The 20,214-nt window shown below is 42.0% G+C and overlaps 1 protein-coding gene across 2 annotated transcripts in view; it reads right to left on the reverse strand.

Moving 5' to 3' along the window:
• AKT1 (AKT serine/threonine kinase 1) overlaps positions 1-20,214 on the reverse strand; it is a 114,432-nt gene that overhangs the window by 26,735 nt on the left and 67,483 nt on the right. For both annotated transcript variants that reach the window (XM_034418586.3, XM_034418587.3), the window contains exons 3-6: positions 15,733-15,861; positions 3,176-3,287; positions 2,452-2,599; positions 740-871 (exon numbers count right to left, since the gene is read on the reverse strand). In XM_034418586.3, coding sequence (XP_034274477.1) covers positions 740-871; positions 2,452-2,599; positions 3,176-3,287; positions 15,733-15,861 — 521 coding nt within the window. The remainder of the gene's footprint in view (positions 1-739; positions 872-2,451; positions 2,600-3,175; positions 3,288-15,732; positions 15,862-20,214) is intronic.

Consider the following 20,214-nt stretch of genomic DNA (forward strand, 5'->3'; position numbering starts at 1 on the left):
ATCTTTAACCCAGGTGATACTGGCCAATTTCAGCCAAAATGAAACAACTATGGAAACACCCTGACATCAGGAAGTTTCTTCAAAAAAAGATTAAGATAAATCAAATTTTGTCTGTCTGTCTCTATTGATTTACGCACCATGGCTGAGTTTTCAATTAGATTTGATAACCACAGATCAATTCAGGTTGAACAAACTATAGTTGTCTAACTCACGTATAATGCCAATCCATAAATAATGGGTTACAAACAACTGCAGATATCATCTAGAACCAGAACCAAAACAACTACACTGACTTAATTTTGTGTATGAAGTTTGCTCAAATTGACAATTTCAAGTTTTATCAATTGACTGACTTCAGTTACACTCTGTTCTGCAACATGTTTTCAAAGAACAGAACAGATTCCCACATCCCAATGTTATTCCCTGATTCTTTTAATTGCCCGATATAATTACACAAAACATAGTTGGTCTAACTCTGATATTAAACTGTGAAGGAAGGAATGCATGAGGGAGAAGGAGAATGAGAAGCTGAAGCTTGTACAGCTAGTACTAATCTATGGCTTGATGTTATATTAAGGGGGGGAATGATCTCAATTCTCTGAGAATTTAATTCATAAATGAGATGAAATGCATCTTTGAGGTTCAAAAACTTCAAGTTTGAAAAAAAGGAAACAGTCCTGACATATTCAGCATCCCTACTGTTCTAGAAATCAGAAGGGGTAAACCATGACATCCCTACCTTTGCAACAATTACTTCCTTCTTCAAAATTTTCATGGCATAATAGCGTCCAGTTGCTTTCTCTTTCACCAGAATGACCTTTCCAAAAGTACCTTTTCCCAAGAGCTTAAGATACTCAAATTCATTCATAGTCTGTGGAAGACAGGTTTAAAAAGTTATAGGCCCATTAAAAAGTAAATGAAGGAAAATAACTTACAACTTAGACAGATCAACCACTTCTCCTATCACATGAATCCAGGGTTTTCAAAAGAAGGATAAATTACAGTGGCTGAGTTTGCACAATATGCTAAAAACCAAAAATAAACTGAATAAATTATGGCTTAAAAAGATGAATGAACCCAGATACTCTAGGCATTTATATAGAGATGTAAAGAAATACCTTACTAACTGTATTCCAGTATTATCTGACTGAACAACTGTTTCAATGTATGTCACTATCTAAAGGCAAAGTTTGTCAACTTCAGCAATTTTAAGGTATGTGGACTTTTGACTCCCAGAATGCTGCTGGCTGAGGAATTCTGGGAGTTGAAGTTCATAGCCTGAATTTGCTGAGTTTGAGAGACATTGACCTAAGTAAATGAATTAAACTTTCCTATTTGCTACAGTAAATACAACAAATTTGTCGGATCATCTGCAACCAGCAACCGCTCCCCATCGCCTGGTGTGTTCTCACAGGGAGGGCCTATTCAGGGTGCTGTCGGCTAGACAGTGTTGACTGGCGACCGCTAGAGGCAGAGCTTTCTCTGTGGGTGCTCCCACCCTCTGGAACCAACTTCCTCTGGGGCTCTGGTTGGCCCCTGACCTCCGCAACTTCCGCCGCGACTTAAAGACATGGTTGTTCAACCAGGACTGGGGGGGTTAACATGTATTTTAACACGTTTTATTGGATATTTTATTGTTGTGAGCCGCCCTGAGTCCTATGGAGATAGGGGGTCATATAAATAAAATAAAATAAATAAATAAATAAAATAAATTTAGTACCCTGGATAAGCTACAGATTACAAGTTAACAATAGCAATAGCACTTACAATTATATACCACTCCATAGTGCTTTACAGCAGTTTTTGAGCAGTTTATAAAAGTCAACATATTGCCTCCAACTATCTTAAGTCCTCATTTTACTGACCTTGGAAGGATGGAAGGCTGAGTCAGCCCTGAGCCAATCAGGATTGAAATACTATAGTCTAACCACTGTGCCATCGGGGTTCTTTAATTTATATTTAATTTATATTAAGCTATACCTGCCTTACAGTCTAAAATGCAGATATGGTTAAGCATAATCCAATTTCCAGCCTTCTGGATATTTCCCTGCCTGTTGTAAAATTTTATTAGAAAAGCACTGTATCCAACCATATAATTTGTCCCTCACCTCTACAGGGGCTTGGCACTACCCCTCAGTAGTTTAACTCCTTTAACTTTTCAAAAAGAAACTCATCTAAAGTTACCCCAGGCATTCCTGCAGCAGTTTCTAAACCCCAATGAAAACAGCTATTGCTTAGGGATAGTAAATGCTGAAATCAAAATAACTTGAAGAACACAAAGCAACAAAAGATATTCAAATTGGTGGTCTCCCAATTTGATGGTCTTTAGATGCATTGAGACTACATGAGGATTTTGGAAACTGGCAGGTACCATATTGAAAAAGGCAGCTTATGACACCAAAAGGCATGTGGAATTCACATGAGTGTGTGTGACTGAGAAATAATACTTACTACTTTGTGTTTTGGTTTTGTCATTGAAATTTCCATTTCTTCAGCACCTGAATTATCACTGGGCGAACCAGATCGAAAATCCATGTTTTCTTCCTCCTGCTTCTTAAGGCTGTCTGCTACTGTTTGGATGGCTTTTGTCCATTCTTCCCTAAGAAAAAATAAACATTATTTCATTGTGATGCGTGATTTTGGAAAAGAGTAGGGGAAAATGCAAAGCTTACTTCCAAGCTTACTTTCCAAAAAAAAATAATTGGGCTTCAATCGTGTTTGAAATGTTCGAAAACAGGAATAGGAATACTGTTAGAAACCACCATTTTCCTTCCTAAGATATTTTAAATTCTAGTCTGGAATTAAATGTGTTCTTCTGGTTATTATATAGGACAGTAGGATACCTGGTTGGCAAGAGATGACAGAAATTTCAGTCCAACATACCTGAAGGCTATTTTTTGGGAGAGGTAGAAATACTAGCCTCTGTTGTGTATGCATCCAACGCACACTTTTATTAGTGATGCACAATTGCAAGCAGTTCCTTCTACAAGAGTTCTCTATTCCATCCCAACCCAGTCTGATAAAAGTGAATTTCATGGCAAATGAGACTGTAAAGCCCATAGCACCAAACCAATAAAAAAGGAAGCATTTGAGAAGATGGAGCTCTCTAATAATGCTGAACATTTACATCTGCTTTTGCAAGTTGTTTTTGTATTTAAGATTGAAGGAAACATACCGCTCCTCTGGAGTCTCCACATGAAATGTTCTTTCAATTACTGTGGTCCACTGGAGGCATCTGATGATGAATGTGTTTGGTTTAGGTCTCTCTGTCTTCATCAACTGGCACTCTAGCGCAGATTGAGGGAAGAAAGTCATGGTACGTAAGCAGGTTTAAATAATCATTTGTCTTTATTCTTATCCAGCAAACAGTTGTGATTAATCAGGCATAGAAATCTCTGTAAGTAGTTCTTCAAGAAAGAGACTAACAGAACAGATTAAAGCAGGACTTCACTTACACTGCCTTATGATATGGAAAGCCATCAATACTTTCGCCTGGCCCCAAATCAAAACAATATGTTGTTTCCATTTCACTAAACGTATAAAAATTAAAGAGTATGAAAAAAACATTCCATATTTGACCATTTAATGTAATTAGACCATGTATAATTGACATATCATAGATTTTCATTTCATTTTCATTTCATTTTCATTTATTAGATTTCTATACCGACCTACTCCTGAAGGACTCAGGGCGGTGCACAGCCAAACAATAAAAACACATACAATACAAAATTTAAAAAATAGAATAAAATCAAATTAAATAATTTTGGCCCCGACAAATTTAAAACCCCAGACTTTTAAAACCAATTTAAAATTGAATATATAAATACTAAAAGATGTTTAAAATTTTAAAAATCTTTTATAAAAGAGGGGGAAAAATTAGGCCAGGCCGGCCTGGTGAAATAGTAAGGTCTTTAAGGCGCGGCGGAAGGTGCGCAGATCCGGGATCCTCCGTATCTCTGGGGGGAGCTCGTTCCAGATAGTAGGTGCCCCCACAGAGAAGGCTCTCCCCCTGGGGGCCGCCAGTCAGCATTGTTTGGCTGACGGCACCCGGAGGAGCCCCTCTCTATGGGAGCGTACCGGCCGGTGGGAGGCTATTGGTGGTAGTAGGCAGTCCCGCAAGTACCCGGGCCCTAAGCCATGGAGCGCTTTAAAGGTGGTAACCAAAACCTTGAAGCGCACCCGGAAGACCACCGGGAGCCAGTGCAGCTCGCGCAGGAGAGGTGTTACATGGGAACGCCATGTCGCTCCCATTACCACCCGCGCGGCCGCACTCTGCGCCAGTTGGAGCCTCCGGGTGCTCCTCAAGGGGAGCCCCATGTAGAGAGCGTTGCAATATTCCAGGCGGGAGGTGACAAGGGCATGAGTGACCGTGCGTAAAGAGTCCCGATCCAGAAAGGGACGCAACTGGCAAATCAAGCGAACCTGATGAAAAATCCTCCCGGTCACGGCCGTCAAGTGCTCTTCTAAAGACAGCCGTGAATCCAGGAGGATGCCCAAGTTGCGAGCCCTATCCGTGGGGGCCAATGATTCGCCCCCAATAGTCAGTGATGGCGTCAACTGACTATATCGGGACGTCGGAAACCACAGCCACTCAGTCTTGGATGGGTTGAGCCTGAGCCTGTTCCTCCCCATCCAGATCCGTACGGCCTCCAGGCACCGGGACATCACTTCAAGGGCATCGTTGGGGTGATCCGGGGTGGAGATGTACAGCTGGGTGTCGTCAGCGTACTGATGGTACTCCACCCCGAAACCACGGATGATCTCGCCCAGCGGCTTCACATAAATGTTGAACAGGAGAGGCGAGAGGACCGACCCTTGCGGCACCCCACATATGAGGGGCCTCGGGGTCGACCTCTGTCCCCCTGTCAACACAGACTGCGACCGGTCAGAGAGAAAGGAGGAGAACCACCGCAACACAGTGCCTCCCACCCCCAACTCTTCCAACCGGTGCAGCATGATACCATGGTCGATGGTATCAAAAGCCGCTGAGAGATCTAACAGGACCAGGACAGAGGAGCACCCCCTGTCCCGAGCCCTCCAGAGATCATCAACCAACGCGACCAATGCCGTTTCCATGCTGTACCCGGGCCTGAAGCCCGACTGGAACGGATCCAGATACGTCATTTCATCCAGGTGCTGGGGGAGCTGTTGCGCGACCACACTCTCAACAACCTTCGCAACAAAGCGAAGATTGGAGACCGGACGATAATTTACCAACATTGCCGGGTCCAGGGAAGGCTTCTTGAGGAGAGGCCTCACCACCGCCTCTTTCAAGGCGGCGGGAAAGTCACCCTCACTCAGCGAAGCGTTTATAATCCCCTGGAGCCAGCCTCGTGTCACTTCCTGGGAAGCCAGTACTAACCAGGAAGGACACGGGTCCAATAAACAAGTGGTCGCGTTCAGTCTACCCAGAATCCTGTCCACGTCCTCAGGGGTCACAGGATCAAACTCATCCCAGATAACATTCTCAAGACCTGCCCCTGTCTCTCCCCCTGAGACTACCCAGTCGGAGTCCAAATCTTCCCGAATCTGAGTGATTTTGTCATACAGATACAGAACAAAATCCTCGGCTCTACCCTCCAAGGGGTCCTCCCGTGCTTCCTGGTGGAGCAGGGAGCGGGTCACCCTAAAGAGGGCGGCCGGGCGATTATCTGATGACGCAATAAGAGCAGCAAAATAACTACATTTCGCTGCTTTTATCGCCACTAAGTAATTCCTAATGTGGGATCTTACTAGTGTCCGGTCAGATTCAAGAAGACTGGCCCTCCAACTACTCTCTAGGCGTCTTTTCCGGCGCTTCAACTCCCTCAGCTCCTCGGTAAACCAAGGAGCCAATTGAGATCGGCGCCGGGTCAGAGGCCGCAAAGGCACGACCCGATCCAGAGCACCAGCAGCCGCCCTATCCCAGGTGGCCACCAGGTCTCCAGTCGAGGCGTGTGCCAGAACCTCAGGAAATGGCCCAAGCTCCGTCTGGAATCTGTCAGATTCCATCAGGCGCCTGGGGCGGAACCATCTTACCGGCTCCGCCTCCCTGCGGCGGGGTGCAGCGGTTCGAAAGTCGAGACGAAGGAGAAAGTGATCTGACCATGACAAGGGTTCAGTAACTATATCCCCTATATCAAGATCCCTCAACCACTGTCCAGAGACAAAAACCAGATCCAGCGTGTTTCCCCCTGTGTGGGTAGGGCCATGAATTAACTGGGTCAGGTCCATAGCTGTCATGGAAGCCATGAACTCCCGAGCCATCTCTGACGTCTCGCCCACGGACGGCAGGTTGAAATCCCCCATGACCATAAGCTTAGGGGTATCAACCGCCACCACGGCGATGACGTTGAGTAGCTCGGGCAGTGCTGTTGCCACGTGGCAGGGAGCCAAGTACGTGATCAGCAAACCCATCTGAACCCCATGACCCCATTTCACAAAAAGGGATTCACAGCCGGCCGTCTGAGGAACAGTGGCCTCCCTCGGTCTCAGACCTTCTTTAATGATAACCGCTACCCCCCCCCGCCCCTCCCCTGTGACCTCGGCTGATGGAATGCTTGGAAACCTGGCGGGCACATTTCAACGAGGGGAACCCCCCCTCCTGGCCCAACCAGGTCTCCGTAATACCTGCCAGGTCCGCACCCCCCTCCTGAACAAGATCACAGATGAGGGGGGCTTTATTTACTACGGACCTGGCATTGCACAGCATCAGCCGAAGGCCTGGGTCCTGAGGATCTATGTAACCTGAGGAGCGAGTAGAGCCTTGGGGGCCGGAGCACGCCACCGCTCGTAGACAGCGAGTGCGCACTCCCCTAACACGATATGGCCCCCTGCTCCCGCCATATCTACCCCTCCCAACTAACAATTTTAGTTGTTATTTATTATTTTACGCGAGAATTTTTAATTGTACATTTACTGAGTGTTTTTATTTGTTCTGGTCTCTGGTCTATGACTGTAATAAACTAAATTTGGTTTATTATGGCATAGGACCTGGGTATTTGCAGGACTGCCTTCTGCCGCCGATAGCCTCCCACCGACCAGTACGCACCCACAGAGAGGGACTCCTCAGGGTGCCGTCAGCCAGGCAATGTCGGCTGGCGACCCCCAGGGGGAGGGCCTTCTCTGTGGTAGCTCCTGCCCTCTGGAACGATTTGCCCCGGAGATACGAAGGATATCGGATCTCCGGGTCTTTCGCCGTGCCCTGAAAACTTTTCTTTTCCATCAAGCAGGGCTGGCGTGAACCCCCTCCCCCTTTTTTAGTCTTTTTAGTTTTTTAGTTTTAAATTGTCATGGGGTTTTAAATTGAACTGTTTTAAATTGGGCCAGTTATATAATTCTTTTAACAATTTTAAATTTTGTATCTGCATGTGTTTTAACTCTGGCTGTTCACCGCCCTGAGTCCACTAGGAGAAGGGCGGTATACAAATTGAAATAAATAAATAAATAAATAAATAAATAAATAAATAAATAAATAAATAAATAAATAAATAAATTTGAATTGAATATTTCTGACCAAAATAAATAGCTTGCCAAATAGCCACCTTACTTTGTGAAAAGCACAACTGCCTTCACGTAACTTAAATCCTGCACCAAGAACTGATTTGAGCTCATTGGCATTTTTATACCACACCTTTTACAGCTTTCCCAATTCACCCTTACTCTACTACAGGTAGTCCTTGAGTTACAAATAGTACCTGCGGGGCACGGAGAGGCCCAGGGAAAGAGAGTGCAGTATGTGTAAACTCAGGAAAGCCTAGGAACAGTGTGGTGTGCAAAAAGGCAGCAGGCGAAGGGGAGAATAACCACAGTGACTTGTGACTTTCCCTGCTGGCTTCTCCATTGATTTTGCTTATGAAAAGACAGCAGGGAAGATCACAAATGGCAACTGTGTGACTGTGGGACGCTGCAACCGCTGTAAGTGTGAGCTGGTTGCCAAGCACCTGTATGATGATGACATGACTCCGGGAATGCTGCAACAGCCAGAACCCAAAGGACTGGTTGCAAGGATCCCTTATTCAGCACATGGTTGATAAATGGATGGTCGGTGCCTGAGGACCAGAGGTTTCAGCAGATTCTGACCAGTTCTGGAGAACCTACTGGAGAACCAGTAGCGGAAATTTTGAGTAGTTTGGAGAACCGGTAGTAAAAATTCTGACTGGCCCTGCCCCCATCTATTCTCTGCCTCCCACGTCCCAGCTGATCAGGAGGAAATGGGGATTTTGCAGTAACCTTCCCCTGGATTGGGGAGGGAATGGAGATTTTACAGTATCCTTCCCCTGCCATGCCCACCAAGCCATGCCCACAGAACCGGTAGTAAAAAAAATTTGAAACCCACCACTGCTGAGGACTACTTGTAATCAGATGAAGAGAATGCATCGAGAAGACAAACCATTTCACTGAAATGTCATCTTCTAATACCATTCTGGTTTCACTCTTAAATGGTTGTATGAAGCTCGAGAGCTAAAAGAGCCTCTTTTAAATTTAAATTCCAAATGCCAAAGCAGACCTGCTTATTGAAGTCCAAGTGTTAATAATGGGGATATAAACATAGTCTACTCTCAAGAGAATGTAACACATTTCAGTTGTAATCATTAGATTTTTGGATGCTTTTGTGTTTATACTCTGGTATTATTAAGGCAATAACTCAAAGTTCATGCTTCCTTTTAAAACTAAAAGCTTCCAATTTGCACACTTACAATAAGATTAAGTATTCATCATCACTGGCTGAATTTCTTTCCTCTGCCTTCTCTTTCTCTCTTTCTTCGCTGCTGCATTTGAGGCCATATATTTATGCCTAATTTCCTGCTAAACTGTGAAGCCCCTCAAAAAGTACTTTGCTTTTTTCTAATGACATAAAGATTTAGTTTTTCATTCAAAGCACACCAAGGATACTCTGAATCCAACTGAAAGAATTCAAGTAGATTTAAAAAGAAAGAGTGCATTACATGACTAGTTTTACCAAGAGAAGTGCAAGGAAATAACTGTTTATATCTGTGTTAATTCTGTGGTCATGGGTATCACTTTTTAAACTGATCCTGAATTCATAAAACAATTCTGCCAGAATAGATAACCTGGCATTATCCAGATCATTACGACTTCAATAAGCTTCAGCAACTATAAGAGTTGCATTCAAAAAGCTCATCAGGAAACTACCAGCTTGCCTACTGCTCATTCATGGCTGCCAGATCTAAAGAAGCTGCCTTTTACAAATTCTGTCCAGTAATCTATTTATGGAAAAACTGATGGTTTGGCCAGAACAACCTGAAGTCCCAGGACATGATATGGTTGGAGTCACTTTAAGGCACCTACTCCCACAAAGTGTAGCATGAAACTTTGAAAAGTGATTATGGTACCATATGAGTGTCAACTTGATGGCCTTCTCTGAGATAGAAGAAAGACAGAGAATATCTATCAGCTGCTGTCAAGGGGCTTATTTGTGCAGTTCATATATGTGCAAAAGAACAGCCTTGAGGCCAAAGGTCAAGGGGAAAGCCTCAACAAACCCTATCTCAAACGCAAAGAAAATAAAAAGGCTAAGCACAGAAGGGCAACTAGGAAGAATGAAGTAACAGAATATTAATTGCTGAATACTCAGCAGTGATCGAGGCACTTCAAAACATTGCCAATGTGGCAGAAGAACAGAAGCAGAGGAATATCTTACAGAAAGGAATGTGCGTTAGAAGATAGTTCTGTCATAATGCTCAGCTTTGGGACTTTCCTAAAAAAGTCAGTACTGAATAAGTCAAAGTCCCATAAATGTGATGCACAGAGACTATAAAGTGTGTGTTTCCTATCCCTGAGCAAATGCTAAGCCAGACATATATGGAAACTTAAATGGAAACAAAAGTATGTATAGGCAATCTGGTACCCTCAAAAAGATTTGGACTACATATCCTACAACCCTGAATCCGCCTGGCCAATGAGAAGAGACTAGAGGAGTTACAGACCAATACAATTCAAGGGTATTAGGTTAATTATTAACACAGGGGAAAGATGGCATGGCTTACCTAAGATGATGACATGAAACATTCACGCTCACACTTTTGATGGTTGTTGGGGTATCTGTGTATCACTATCATCCAAATTAAATCCAAATCCAAAGGATACAGGGACAGCACTTTTCTTATTGCCACACAACCAACACATCTAGTTGTAACTACAGTATATTCTCGGAAGGCTCAATCTCCTCACAAGAAGGAAAAGGGGAAAAAAGAAGACCTGGACCTTCTGACTTGTAGGAATCCAATTCTTTATTAACACAATGGTAAAAATCTAAATTTATTACCAAATTCTAGTTGTTTTTGTTGCCTGCCTTGACCTGGATTTATGTTTCCCATAAGCAAGGATAAGCCTTAATATACCAACCAAGAGCTATGACCAGATGAATACTTAACTGGTGTGGGCCAAAATTATTCCTTCCCCCCACGGCAATTGTTGACCCCCACCTGACCCAACTGCAGTATTTTTTGAGTAGTCTAACAAGAGAAGACTAGAAGAGGAAATGTCGTAAGAGAGTTAAAATTATTTTGACCTCTAATGTGACAAACTGTACTATTATTGCTGTATGCTACAAGCAGTGGAATAAGACCAATTAAAATCGACATGTTTCCTCTAAATCAGCACTCTCCCATTGATATTTGTTAAGCTTGCTGATCTAGCAATCTTTAAAAGTACACAACAAGATGAATAATAAGAGATTTGTCAGTTAATAACCACTATAATTCAAGAATGTCACAGAGAAATGTTTTGTTTAGTGAACAATATGCTGTCTAATTACCCTGCTCAATCATTACAGAGCACATCAAGAAGCAAAATTTATATGGAAAAAAAATCCTGTAGAATACTTTAAAGAAAAATAATCATACTATATTTCACCAGAATTGCTTTTTGCATCATCATCCTCAATTCCATTAAGTTGCTTAGATTCACGGTTATTAATTAATTTATTATGGTATCAATTTATTTCCTCACTTCTAGTGTATCAGACAAAGAAGAAAAAATAGAACAAACCCACAAATTATTATTTAAAGAGCAAGGAGCTACATCTGATCTTAAAGCAGACAGAGTGATGACCAAACATAACCTCAGTGAATGTAGGTTAGGAAATGTGCCAAACACCCTTTTTCATATTTATAATAAACAGGTTTACAAAGAGAACTGCAGGAAAAGGAAGACCCACAGGAATAGCTTTCTACAATTTTCAAACGTTCTAAGGCAGGATCTGAAATATGTTCCCTTGGGTAGGACCAAGGCTGCAACTGGAAAACCATCACCTGATCTGCCATTGCTTAGCTGAACCTGTTAGGTGTTTTGCGTTTCCATGATTTTGTAGGGAAAGCAGCTTCAGGCTCCTGTGTCTAGATATCATCAAAACTGAACAGCAAAACTGGCTGGATGTAGAACAGAAAATACAAACAATATGATTTCTCTCCATAAAATGTAGCGCTAACATGGGAGACTTTTAATTTTCTATTTTATCAAGCTACTTAATAAAGTAAAAAGTCAAATTTAATTCTCATAAGCAATGGAAAAGCAGAATTTAAAAAGGGCTGGGAAACTGTTTAAAGAACAAAACTAAAACGTCTGACTCAGTGGTGAAATCCATTTTTTTTACTACCGGTTCTGTGGGTGTGGCTTGATGGGCGTGGTGTGGCTTGGTGGGCATGGCAGGGGATACTGCAAAATCTCCATTCCCACCCCACTCCAGCGGAAGGATACTGCAAAATCTCCATTCCCATCCCACTCCTGGGGGAAGGATATTGCAATATCTCCATTCCCACCCCACTCTGGGGCCAGCCAGAGGTGGTATTTGCCAGTTTTCCGAACTACTCAAAATTTCCGCTACCGGTTCTCCAGAACCTGTCTGAACCTGCTGGATTTCACCCCTGATCTGACCCCTATTGCCCCTCAAATCTTCTTCTTTGCAACTTTGTGGAGAAAAAAATAATACTAATTCAAACGTGGGAAAACAATACATACAATATCTGAAAATAAGACATAGATTTCTCCTTCCAGTATGCTATAATAAATTTTTCAGGCAGTTCCTATGCATTAAAAATCACCATTCCTGAATCTTTCAAATACTTCAGTGCATGCCAATAAGGTTGTATGTATCTTTAACTCACAATGACTGAACAGTAACCCAAAGTCATACAAACAATCCTATTGATTTCAATTCAAAATGTGGCAACAAGATTTAAGTGTAAGGAAAGAGCACTAACTTTCTAAGGAGTTAATGACATCACAAAAGATTTAGATGCTGAGTTTTGAGAAGGGGAAGGAGATCTGCTGGAAAATATTCTAGTCTAGTCTATGCATGATTCTTTCCCCATGGAAAACCAAGGATGCAACAGAAACAATTAGTCAATCACTAAGCTAAGCTGGGTCTGACCTGGTTATGGGAGACTACCAAGAAATTTGAGCCTGTTGGTTAGGCAAGGAAATAAAACTAAAAGTCCTGAAAGAGGATAGCAACAAACAACTTCCCTAGTGCTGCTAAAAATAGATAAAACCATTAAGTCATTAGGAGTATAGTACTGGAAGTTGAATTTAAAGCACATTTACTTCTTCAGAGATACTACAACATTCCAAAAATTTGCCTTGAGAGGAAAAAAACAGCAACCCATTCCTGAATCTTGCACAGACTTAAAATGTGCAGAATTTTGACTGACCTGTGTAAGAGAGGTAGGCCTCAGGTAGTGCACAAAACGCAAGCAGAGGTAGAAGATGATCAGGAAATATTTTGCCAAAAGATTATGTGAGTAGATTGATATTTAGGAGGAACCCTGACAAGCTTCATGCAACAATTTGCCAGAAAATACACAATGCAAACCTGTGTTTTAGAAGGGGTGAACAGGTAGAGGCAAAGAAGTTGTGGGTTTTTTTTCCTGTTGTTTCCAGCAGATCAACTAGACATTTTTGACAACAATACACCAAGAATAAAACAAAATAAGGCAAAGTCTGCACTAAATCATAACCTTTATAGACCAAGACTGAGACAGCGTTATTGTTATGAACCCTGTATAATGGCCTAATGAGATATATGAACCCAGAAATGATGGCTTATTAAATGAACCCAAATTAAGCAAACAATAGCGAACAAGTGAACCCTATCTTAATTTAGATGAAGAGATAACACTCCAAAGATATTTCACAATTAGCTTCAGCCAGAAGACCTTGTAATTTAAGTGAAAAGCAGTGACATTTCTACAAGGCTGGTATCTACTTTATATTATGTTTAAAAGCTCCAGAAACTAATCATGTTGGGTCTTGAATGGGGAAATTCCCAGATCAGAATTCTAACTAAATCACAGCTGGGAGCTGTATGGTGCAATAATATTTAACATGGCTGGGGCGCTTGAAGGCACCATGGTTCATGGTACATGACCTGATGTACATATATAAAGTGTAAACGTCTTGGATCTTCAAGGAGGGATGGAAAAATTTTCTGAAACAATAAAAGACAAGTTCCAATATTCCTATGTTGCCTATGAATGTCAAGTGCTTATACCTAGATGTGGAAAAAATACATATTCTCAGATGTATTTTTCTCATTTAGTTATCTTTGTAGTACCTGCATTTATAAACCTGCATCACACACACAACCAATTCCTCATTTTTCAAAAGAGAACTAAATCAGATGAAAATATCATTAATCCCTATTTGTGATCAACTGTTCCTTCTTCCCCAAATACATTTCTTCACCAAAATAAGGAAGTTCAAGTGTGTTTTAAAAGTCTGTTGTTAGGAGAACTCTAAACTCCAATTCATTCATGGTGGCTGGGTCTTTGAAATATAACTAGGTGGTGAACAGTGTTTCTGACATAAACAGATACCAGTGCATTCAGATGCAAATTGCCATTATGTGGTTGAGAGGCACCCTAAATTACCCTAGTATCTTCCTAGAATGTCAAAATATTTACTCTACCCCAAGCACTTAAAACAAGAAAAGAGTCAGATTTCACATGACTGTGATGGAAGTGTCAAACACCTTTCTCTGCCTTTGTTGGCATCACCCCACAGACTGATAAATGTCAAGAAAAGAACCTTCCATCCATCTCCTTTTATCTGTAAATGACTTTCTAGGAAACTGAGGGAAAGGACAGCTGAAATACTAAGACAAAAAACATGAAGGACAAATACATGACTGAATTTCACTACTTGCTATGATGCTTCAGAAACATCACTTTTCCTATAAGAAGTAGGTTGCTTATGGCTATGTTGCAAGCATAAACAAGAGGTGAGATAAAATATAGCAAAAAATAAAAGGGAGTGAAGGGGAATGCAAGGGAGCTTTATGTTAATAAAAATATGCAATACCCATTTTGTTAAATAGTTTGCACATTTCTATCTGTTTCACTTTCTTTTTAAGTTATGGTCATCAATAGACTAAAAATTATTGCCAGACAGTTCTGAAGCTGTGTAACAATTGCTTAGGTATTGCTAGGTTTGTTTCTTTAAAGGTATTATACTTTTTTTACACAGGGCTTTAGAGCAGGTTAGATGCTAGTAGATCCTGCAACGTGCTTCTGTTCAGGATTTTGACCGGATACGCAATCCATTTTGCTAGATTTACCTTCCCTCTTCCCAGACAGAATTTTTTCCTGAGCCTAATAAAAAAGATTCCCCTATTAAGGACTGCTTTGAGGGTTTCTCCCTTGTTTCTTCTATTTTTTGCTTATTTCTACATTCCCCCCCCCAACTCCCAAACTTGCTAAACTTTCCTCTTAAGCAGGAAGGGTCATTTTCATTTAAAAAATGACTATAAAAATAATGATTAGTATATATAGGGTAACTGAGTCATCGTTCAGCTACTAAATGTTACATGAAAAGAAAGAAGCTCCTGCGCCCCCCGCCCCCCCCATTTATCTTGGAAGTGAAGGGTATGTTCTTTTATTCACAAAAGAGAGGTAGAGCAGAGCTTGTATATGAATATAAGTAAAGACTTCCAAAAACTGCATGTGGATTCCCTGGATGGAAAGTCTGGATTCCACACATATTTTAGTAAAACTTTTAACCCTCTATGAGAGAGGAATGATGGCAGCAGCTCAACCAACACATCCCTTATATTTTCTTTCCTTCTCTTTCTACCTCTTCCCTCCTCCCCTCCCCTCCCCTCCCCTCCATCTTTTCTTTCTTTGGCTGTTTCTGGTGGAAGGAAGGAAGAAGAATAAGTATGTGTATGTACGTGTATGTTTTGTATGAGAATATTTATGTGCGCATGCTTTTATAAATTGGTTAGTTTCTTTTGAAGGGGAATTAATTTTAATCAATACTAATTGTTTCCCAACTATTAATTTAGGGGGGTTTCCTTTCTTTTGGAGTATGGTTTGGCCATGAACATATACACATATAATAAGTATGTCGTACAGTGGTAGTATTCAGCGAGTTCGGATCGGTTCAGGCAAATCGGTAGTGGTGACCTCCGCCCACCTGCCTGGGTGCTATGCCGTCCTATTTAGCCATGTTTTCTAAGCCGCGCACATGAATACAAGCCACACGCACAAGCAAAGCGCATGTGCTGAAGGCCGTGTGCATGCACGGAAGGCGTGTGCACCAGCTAACACGCACACTCACATTTTTGGTGCACGGCAAACCGGTGGTACACTTATGTGAAACCCGCCTCTGGTCGTATATACACGTTAGCAGAAAAATGACTTTTAAGTAGCTAAATCATTTTCAAAATTTGTTACAATTTACAATTTGTTAGGGACAGATCTTGAAGCGTGAATCTTGTGAAATACTTACTAGCCACTGAAAAATTATTTAAGGGGGATTCTCGCTGGTCGACATCTTGAGGTCGCTCTTTATAGCCAATAAATGTTCCATCATTCTTCAACAGAAAGTACCTTGGCCTCCATGTTTTAATGTACTCTCCTGAAATGTAGAAAAGAAGAACCAGAATTAAGAATGATTCATAAGTTTGGGATATTTCCTTCATACCAATGTTACTGCTACAGGATATATTTAAAAAAATGACTAAATGCGCTATATTTCAGAAAGCTGACTTCAGATTTTATTTTTTAAAAACTCACTTTTGCCCTTTCTTTTGATCATTTAACTTTTACTATACAAATGGTACCACTTAATACACGTTTTGATTGCAGAAATCCTTTTTAATACTTGCTTCTCCCCTCCCCCACCTTTTGTTCAATCAGGTCTGATTCTCAGAGACTGCCTGGACAAATTCCTACAGCTTTCTTGGCAAGATTTTTCAAAAGCGGTTTGCCATTGCAGCATTCCAAAAGCTGAGAGAAAGTGACTGGCCCAAGGTGGGATTAGAACTCTTAGTCTCCTAGTACCTAGCCTGATTATTTAGTCAGCCAAATGTTCAGATTGGATTTGGCATTTTTATCCAGCTATCAGTCCTTCCCAAGCATCTAGGATAGGCAGATGTTGATGTTTGATGGTGTTAGAGGTATCACTGCCAGATGTAAGCTGTTCTGAGCAAAACTGCCTTTTGCAATTGGCTTATGGTGAATTTGTCAATGCTGATGGTGTTCCAATTGTTTTGGAATTGTACCCAACATTCCTATTATTATTGGTGTTTGCTTTCTTTTGCCACAGTGGTTCTATTTCTATTTGCAGGTCTTTGTATTTTTGTTATCTTCTCCAGTTTTTTCTCTTCTACCATGTTTCCCCGAAAATACGACCTATTCAAAACGTAAGACCTAGCCCGACTTTTTTTTGGTGGGGAGGTAGGCCTAATGTAAGCCCTACCCCCAAAATAAGCCCTATTGAAGTGTGTGGGTGTGGCCAGCACAGGAGGCAGCCCTTCCCTTCCCCAGTCACCTCACGGCCATTCAGCCCCTTAATCAGGGTCTGTGGATCAGCTGAGCCACTCCAGTAAGTGTCACCGCTTTTGAAGCCAATTGCGGCTGCAAAAGAAGCTGGAGGCCAAGCGACGCACCCCACATGCCTCACACCCTCCTTACCTAATGATGACAGTCACAGCAGGCAATTCTGTCCACAGAACAGCTGCCTTATGGGTGCCGCTCAGGCCGCCGTCTCCAGCAAGCGTGGCCAGGCAGGAAAAGGAGTACAGGCAGGAAAACACCCCTCGCAATTTTCCTGCCGATTGCCAAAAAGGCTCTCCCCCAAGCCTTCAGCGTATCCCAGGATTCCAATGCTGAAGGCTCGGCAGGAAAATGAGTAGGCATGACGTTTCACAAAGCTCCTTAATCCATGGCTGCTGGCTCCCTCACTGTGTGTTTTTTATACACATACCGACATACCCACTCTGCTCGGGGCTACCATTTCCCCTTCCCAAGATTCCATTTCCAAGGAAAGAAGAGTGCTGAGGCGGCACTGGACTTTCCCCCTGCCCTGGCTCTTCTCAGCCTTAATTTTGCTCCTGAAACCAATTTCGTTGTATATATGATGTACAATGACAATAAAGGCCATACTATAAGCCTGCGGGCCACTTCTCTGTTTGAGCTCCGTCAGAGTTTGGTTCTGGAAGAGACCCTTTGAGAGCCAAAGGGAAGGCTGAGAGCAAGGGGCAAGGCAAAGATGATCTTTGCCTTCTTTCCCGAAATTGCTCCTCGGGCGCAGCCACTTCTGCAGCAGGAGACGTGCCCCACAAGCCTCATGTTGGCTTTCTGAAAGGTACTGTAGCAGCAGCTATCCACAATTTTTTGACTGTTATTTCATCACAATCCACATGGCCCAGTATGGTGTTAAAAGTTAACATTTCTGAAATGTTACTGTAGCTATGGAGGAAAGAACGATGTACAGGAAAATCTCCTCTCCCCGCCCCACCTGCAGATCGTTCTTTCAAAGACGAGCCCTACATAGACGATCATCCAAAAATGCTCCCTCCATGGCTTCAGAGCCTCCAGTCTTGCAATCCTGTGCAGGGAAAGCAGAGCGTTGCAGAAGAAGACCTCTGCAGCTATGGTAACATTTCTGAACGTTAACTTTTAACACCGTACTGGGCCACTTGGGTCAGGATGAAATAATGGTAAAAAAAATTGTGGATAGCTGCTGCTACAGTACCCTTCGGAAGGCCTATGTGAGGTGTGTGAGGCTTGACCTCCTGCTGCTTTTGCAGCCACAATTGATGGCAAAAGCAGCCATGCTTGCTGGAGGTAGTAGCCAGAGCAGACCCACGAGGCAGCTGTTCCATGGACGGAATTGCCTGTGTGACTGTCACTGTTAGGTAAGGAGGATGCGAGGTGTGTGGGGTGCATCACTAGGCCTCCGACTTCTTTTGCGGCCATAATCGGCTGCAAAAGCGGCCACGCTTGCTGGAGGCGGTTGCCTGAGCAGCACCCGTGAATCAGCTATTTAGTGAATGGCTGGATGGCCTGCTGCGACCCTTCAAGAAGCTGCCTAGAGGGTCCGCTCGCCCCGCCCCCCACCTCATACCAGTACATGGGGGGGGGGGGAAAATAAGACCTCCCCACCCGAAAAGAAGCCCTAAGCCAGTTTTCCCCGGTCTTATTTTTGGGGAAACACAGTATTATTATTAAATTTATTTGTCCTCCATCTCATGGTTTGAGAAGACTCTAAGCGGATCAGTGGTGAAATGCTACCGGTTCACACCGGTTCGGGTGAACCAATAGTAAAAAAAAGCTATCAGTTCCTCCGAACCAGTATTTCCAATGATCAGCTGTGCCGCGCAATTTAAAATAGCTAGAAAGCAGGAAATCCTGCTTTCTAATGAATCTAAATTGCACGGCACAGCTGATTTCCCTCCCGCTGCTCTATTTACCTTCCCAGGCCTCATTTTGGCATGTACTGCGCATGCATGCAGCACGCGTAGTGTGCGTTTGGCGCACAGCACACATGTGCGGCCAGCAAACCGGTTCAGATTTCACCACTTAGTGGATCCCTTAACGACTGCACCAAATTAGTTCTCTATTTGCTTCTTATAATAGCTTTTTATACTTTTTAGATATTTTTATTAAAATATGCTTTTTTAAAAAATTACTCGTGGTTTTGCTCTGGAAATTCCTTTGTAAAGCACAAATTGTATAAACACAATTACAATTTTTTATCCTCATGACTTCTTTCAAATTTGCCTCTTTTTCAGGTTCATTCCTTCCTCTCCCCCACCCAATATGGTCACCATACATTGTTTTGACCATCCCCAGCATGTTAAAATAGAAAACATATTTTGGCAGAGTCATCTAATAAATAAAATCTCTTAATATTGTCATTCAAATCTTTTGCTTCTTCCTTTTTTCTTTTCCCACTTCTAACATTTCAAAGTAATTCAGAAACTGCATGGATTATCTAGGCAAATATCTTACCTTTTTAATACAGACTAATTAATTGATAAATAAATAAATTGATGCATAACATAAAATGCAACAATGAGCACACCTGCTTTTCCATTCAATACAAACTCTATGATAAGCAAATATTTTCTACCTTGTTTATAAATGTCAGCTTCAAAAGGGAAAGCATACTTTCTTCAGCTTCTTGCAGAAAAAGATTATTTACTCTGTGTGTGGTCAAATATTGCATTTATTTAATCATCTTTCTAAAAAAATATTGAAGCAGAATGTCACTTGAGAAATTTTACATACTTTTTTACAAATGGCAAGAAAAAACAAAAATATCTGTTTTAAAATATTGAAGAGAAATTTTTATCCATTCCTATTTCTAGACTATATCTTTTGAATGAAATTCCAGTCCATGTATTACAAATGAACTCCCTCTCTGTTCTGCCCTGTTCTGAGTTTTTATGTAGACAATATAATCCCATATACAATATATGGTGAGGACCACTAAGATTTATGGAATTACAAAATAATTTATGAAGACCGTCAAGCTTAAAATAGCTAATGGAGGACTGAATCCTACACAAACTGGGATACTGATTTCTGCAGCTGGGTGTGGCCTTAGAATTATCTCCAACCTTAGGGAAGGGAAAAGGAAGATCTTAGCAGGAGGCACAACTGGCTAGCTGAACAGCTCTTTGCTACAAGTCTCACTCATATTCATGCAACTATATAGCTCAGGGGTGTCAAACTGGTGGCCCGCAGACCGGATGTGTCATGCACAGGCCACGCCCATCCCGGCTCCACAAAGGCGAAGTCATGATACGTCACATGATGTGATCAAGTTTGACACCTGTGATATAGCTATAAGTCTTCTGTAAATTAAAAAACAAATGCATCAATACATGCTACAGATATGCTAGACAAACTGGGAGGGGAGGAAAGAGTAAGACATGTGAATCTTGCCTTTCATCTACTATTGTTTCTCCTATCCAATAAG

This window comes from Pantherophis guttatus, chromosome 1 (assembly GCF_059756535.1).
Source record: "Pantherophis guttatus breed Tessera chromosome 1, ASM5975653v1, whole genome shotgun sequence".
Taxonomy (NCBI): Eukaryota; Metazoa; Chordata; class Lepidosauria; order Squamata; family Colubridae; genus Pantherophis; species Pantherophis guttatus.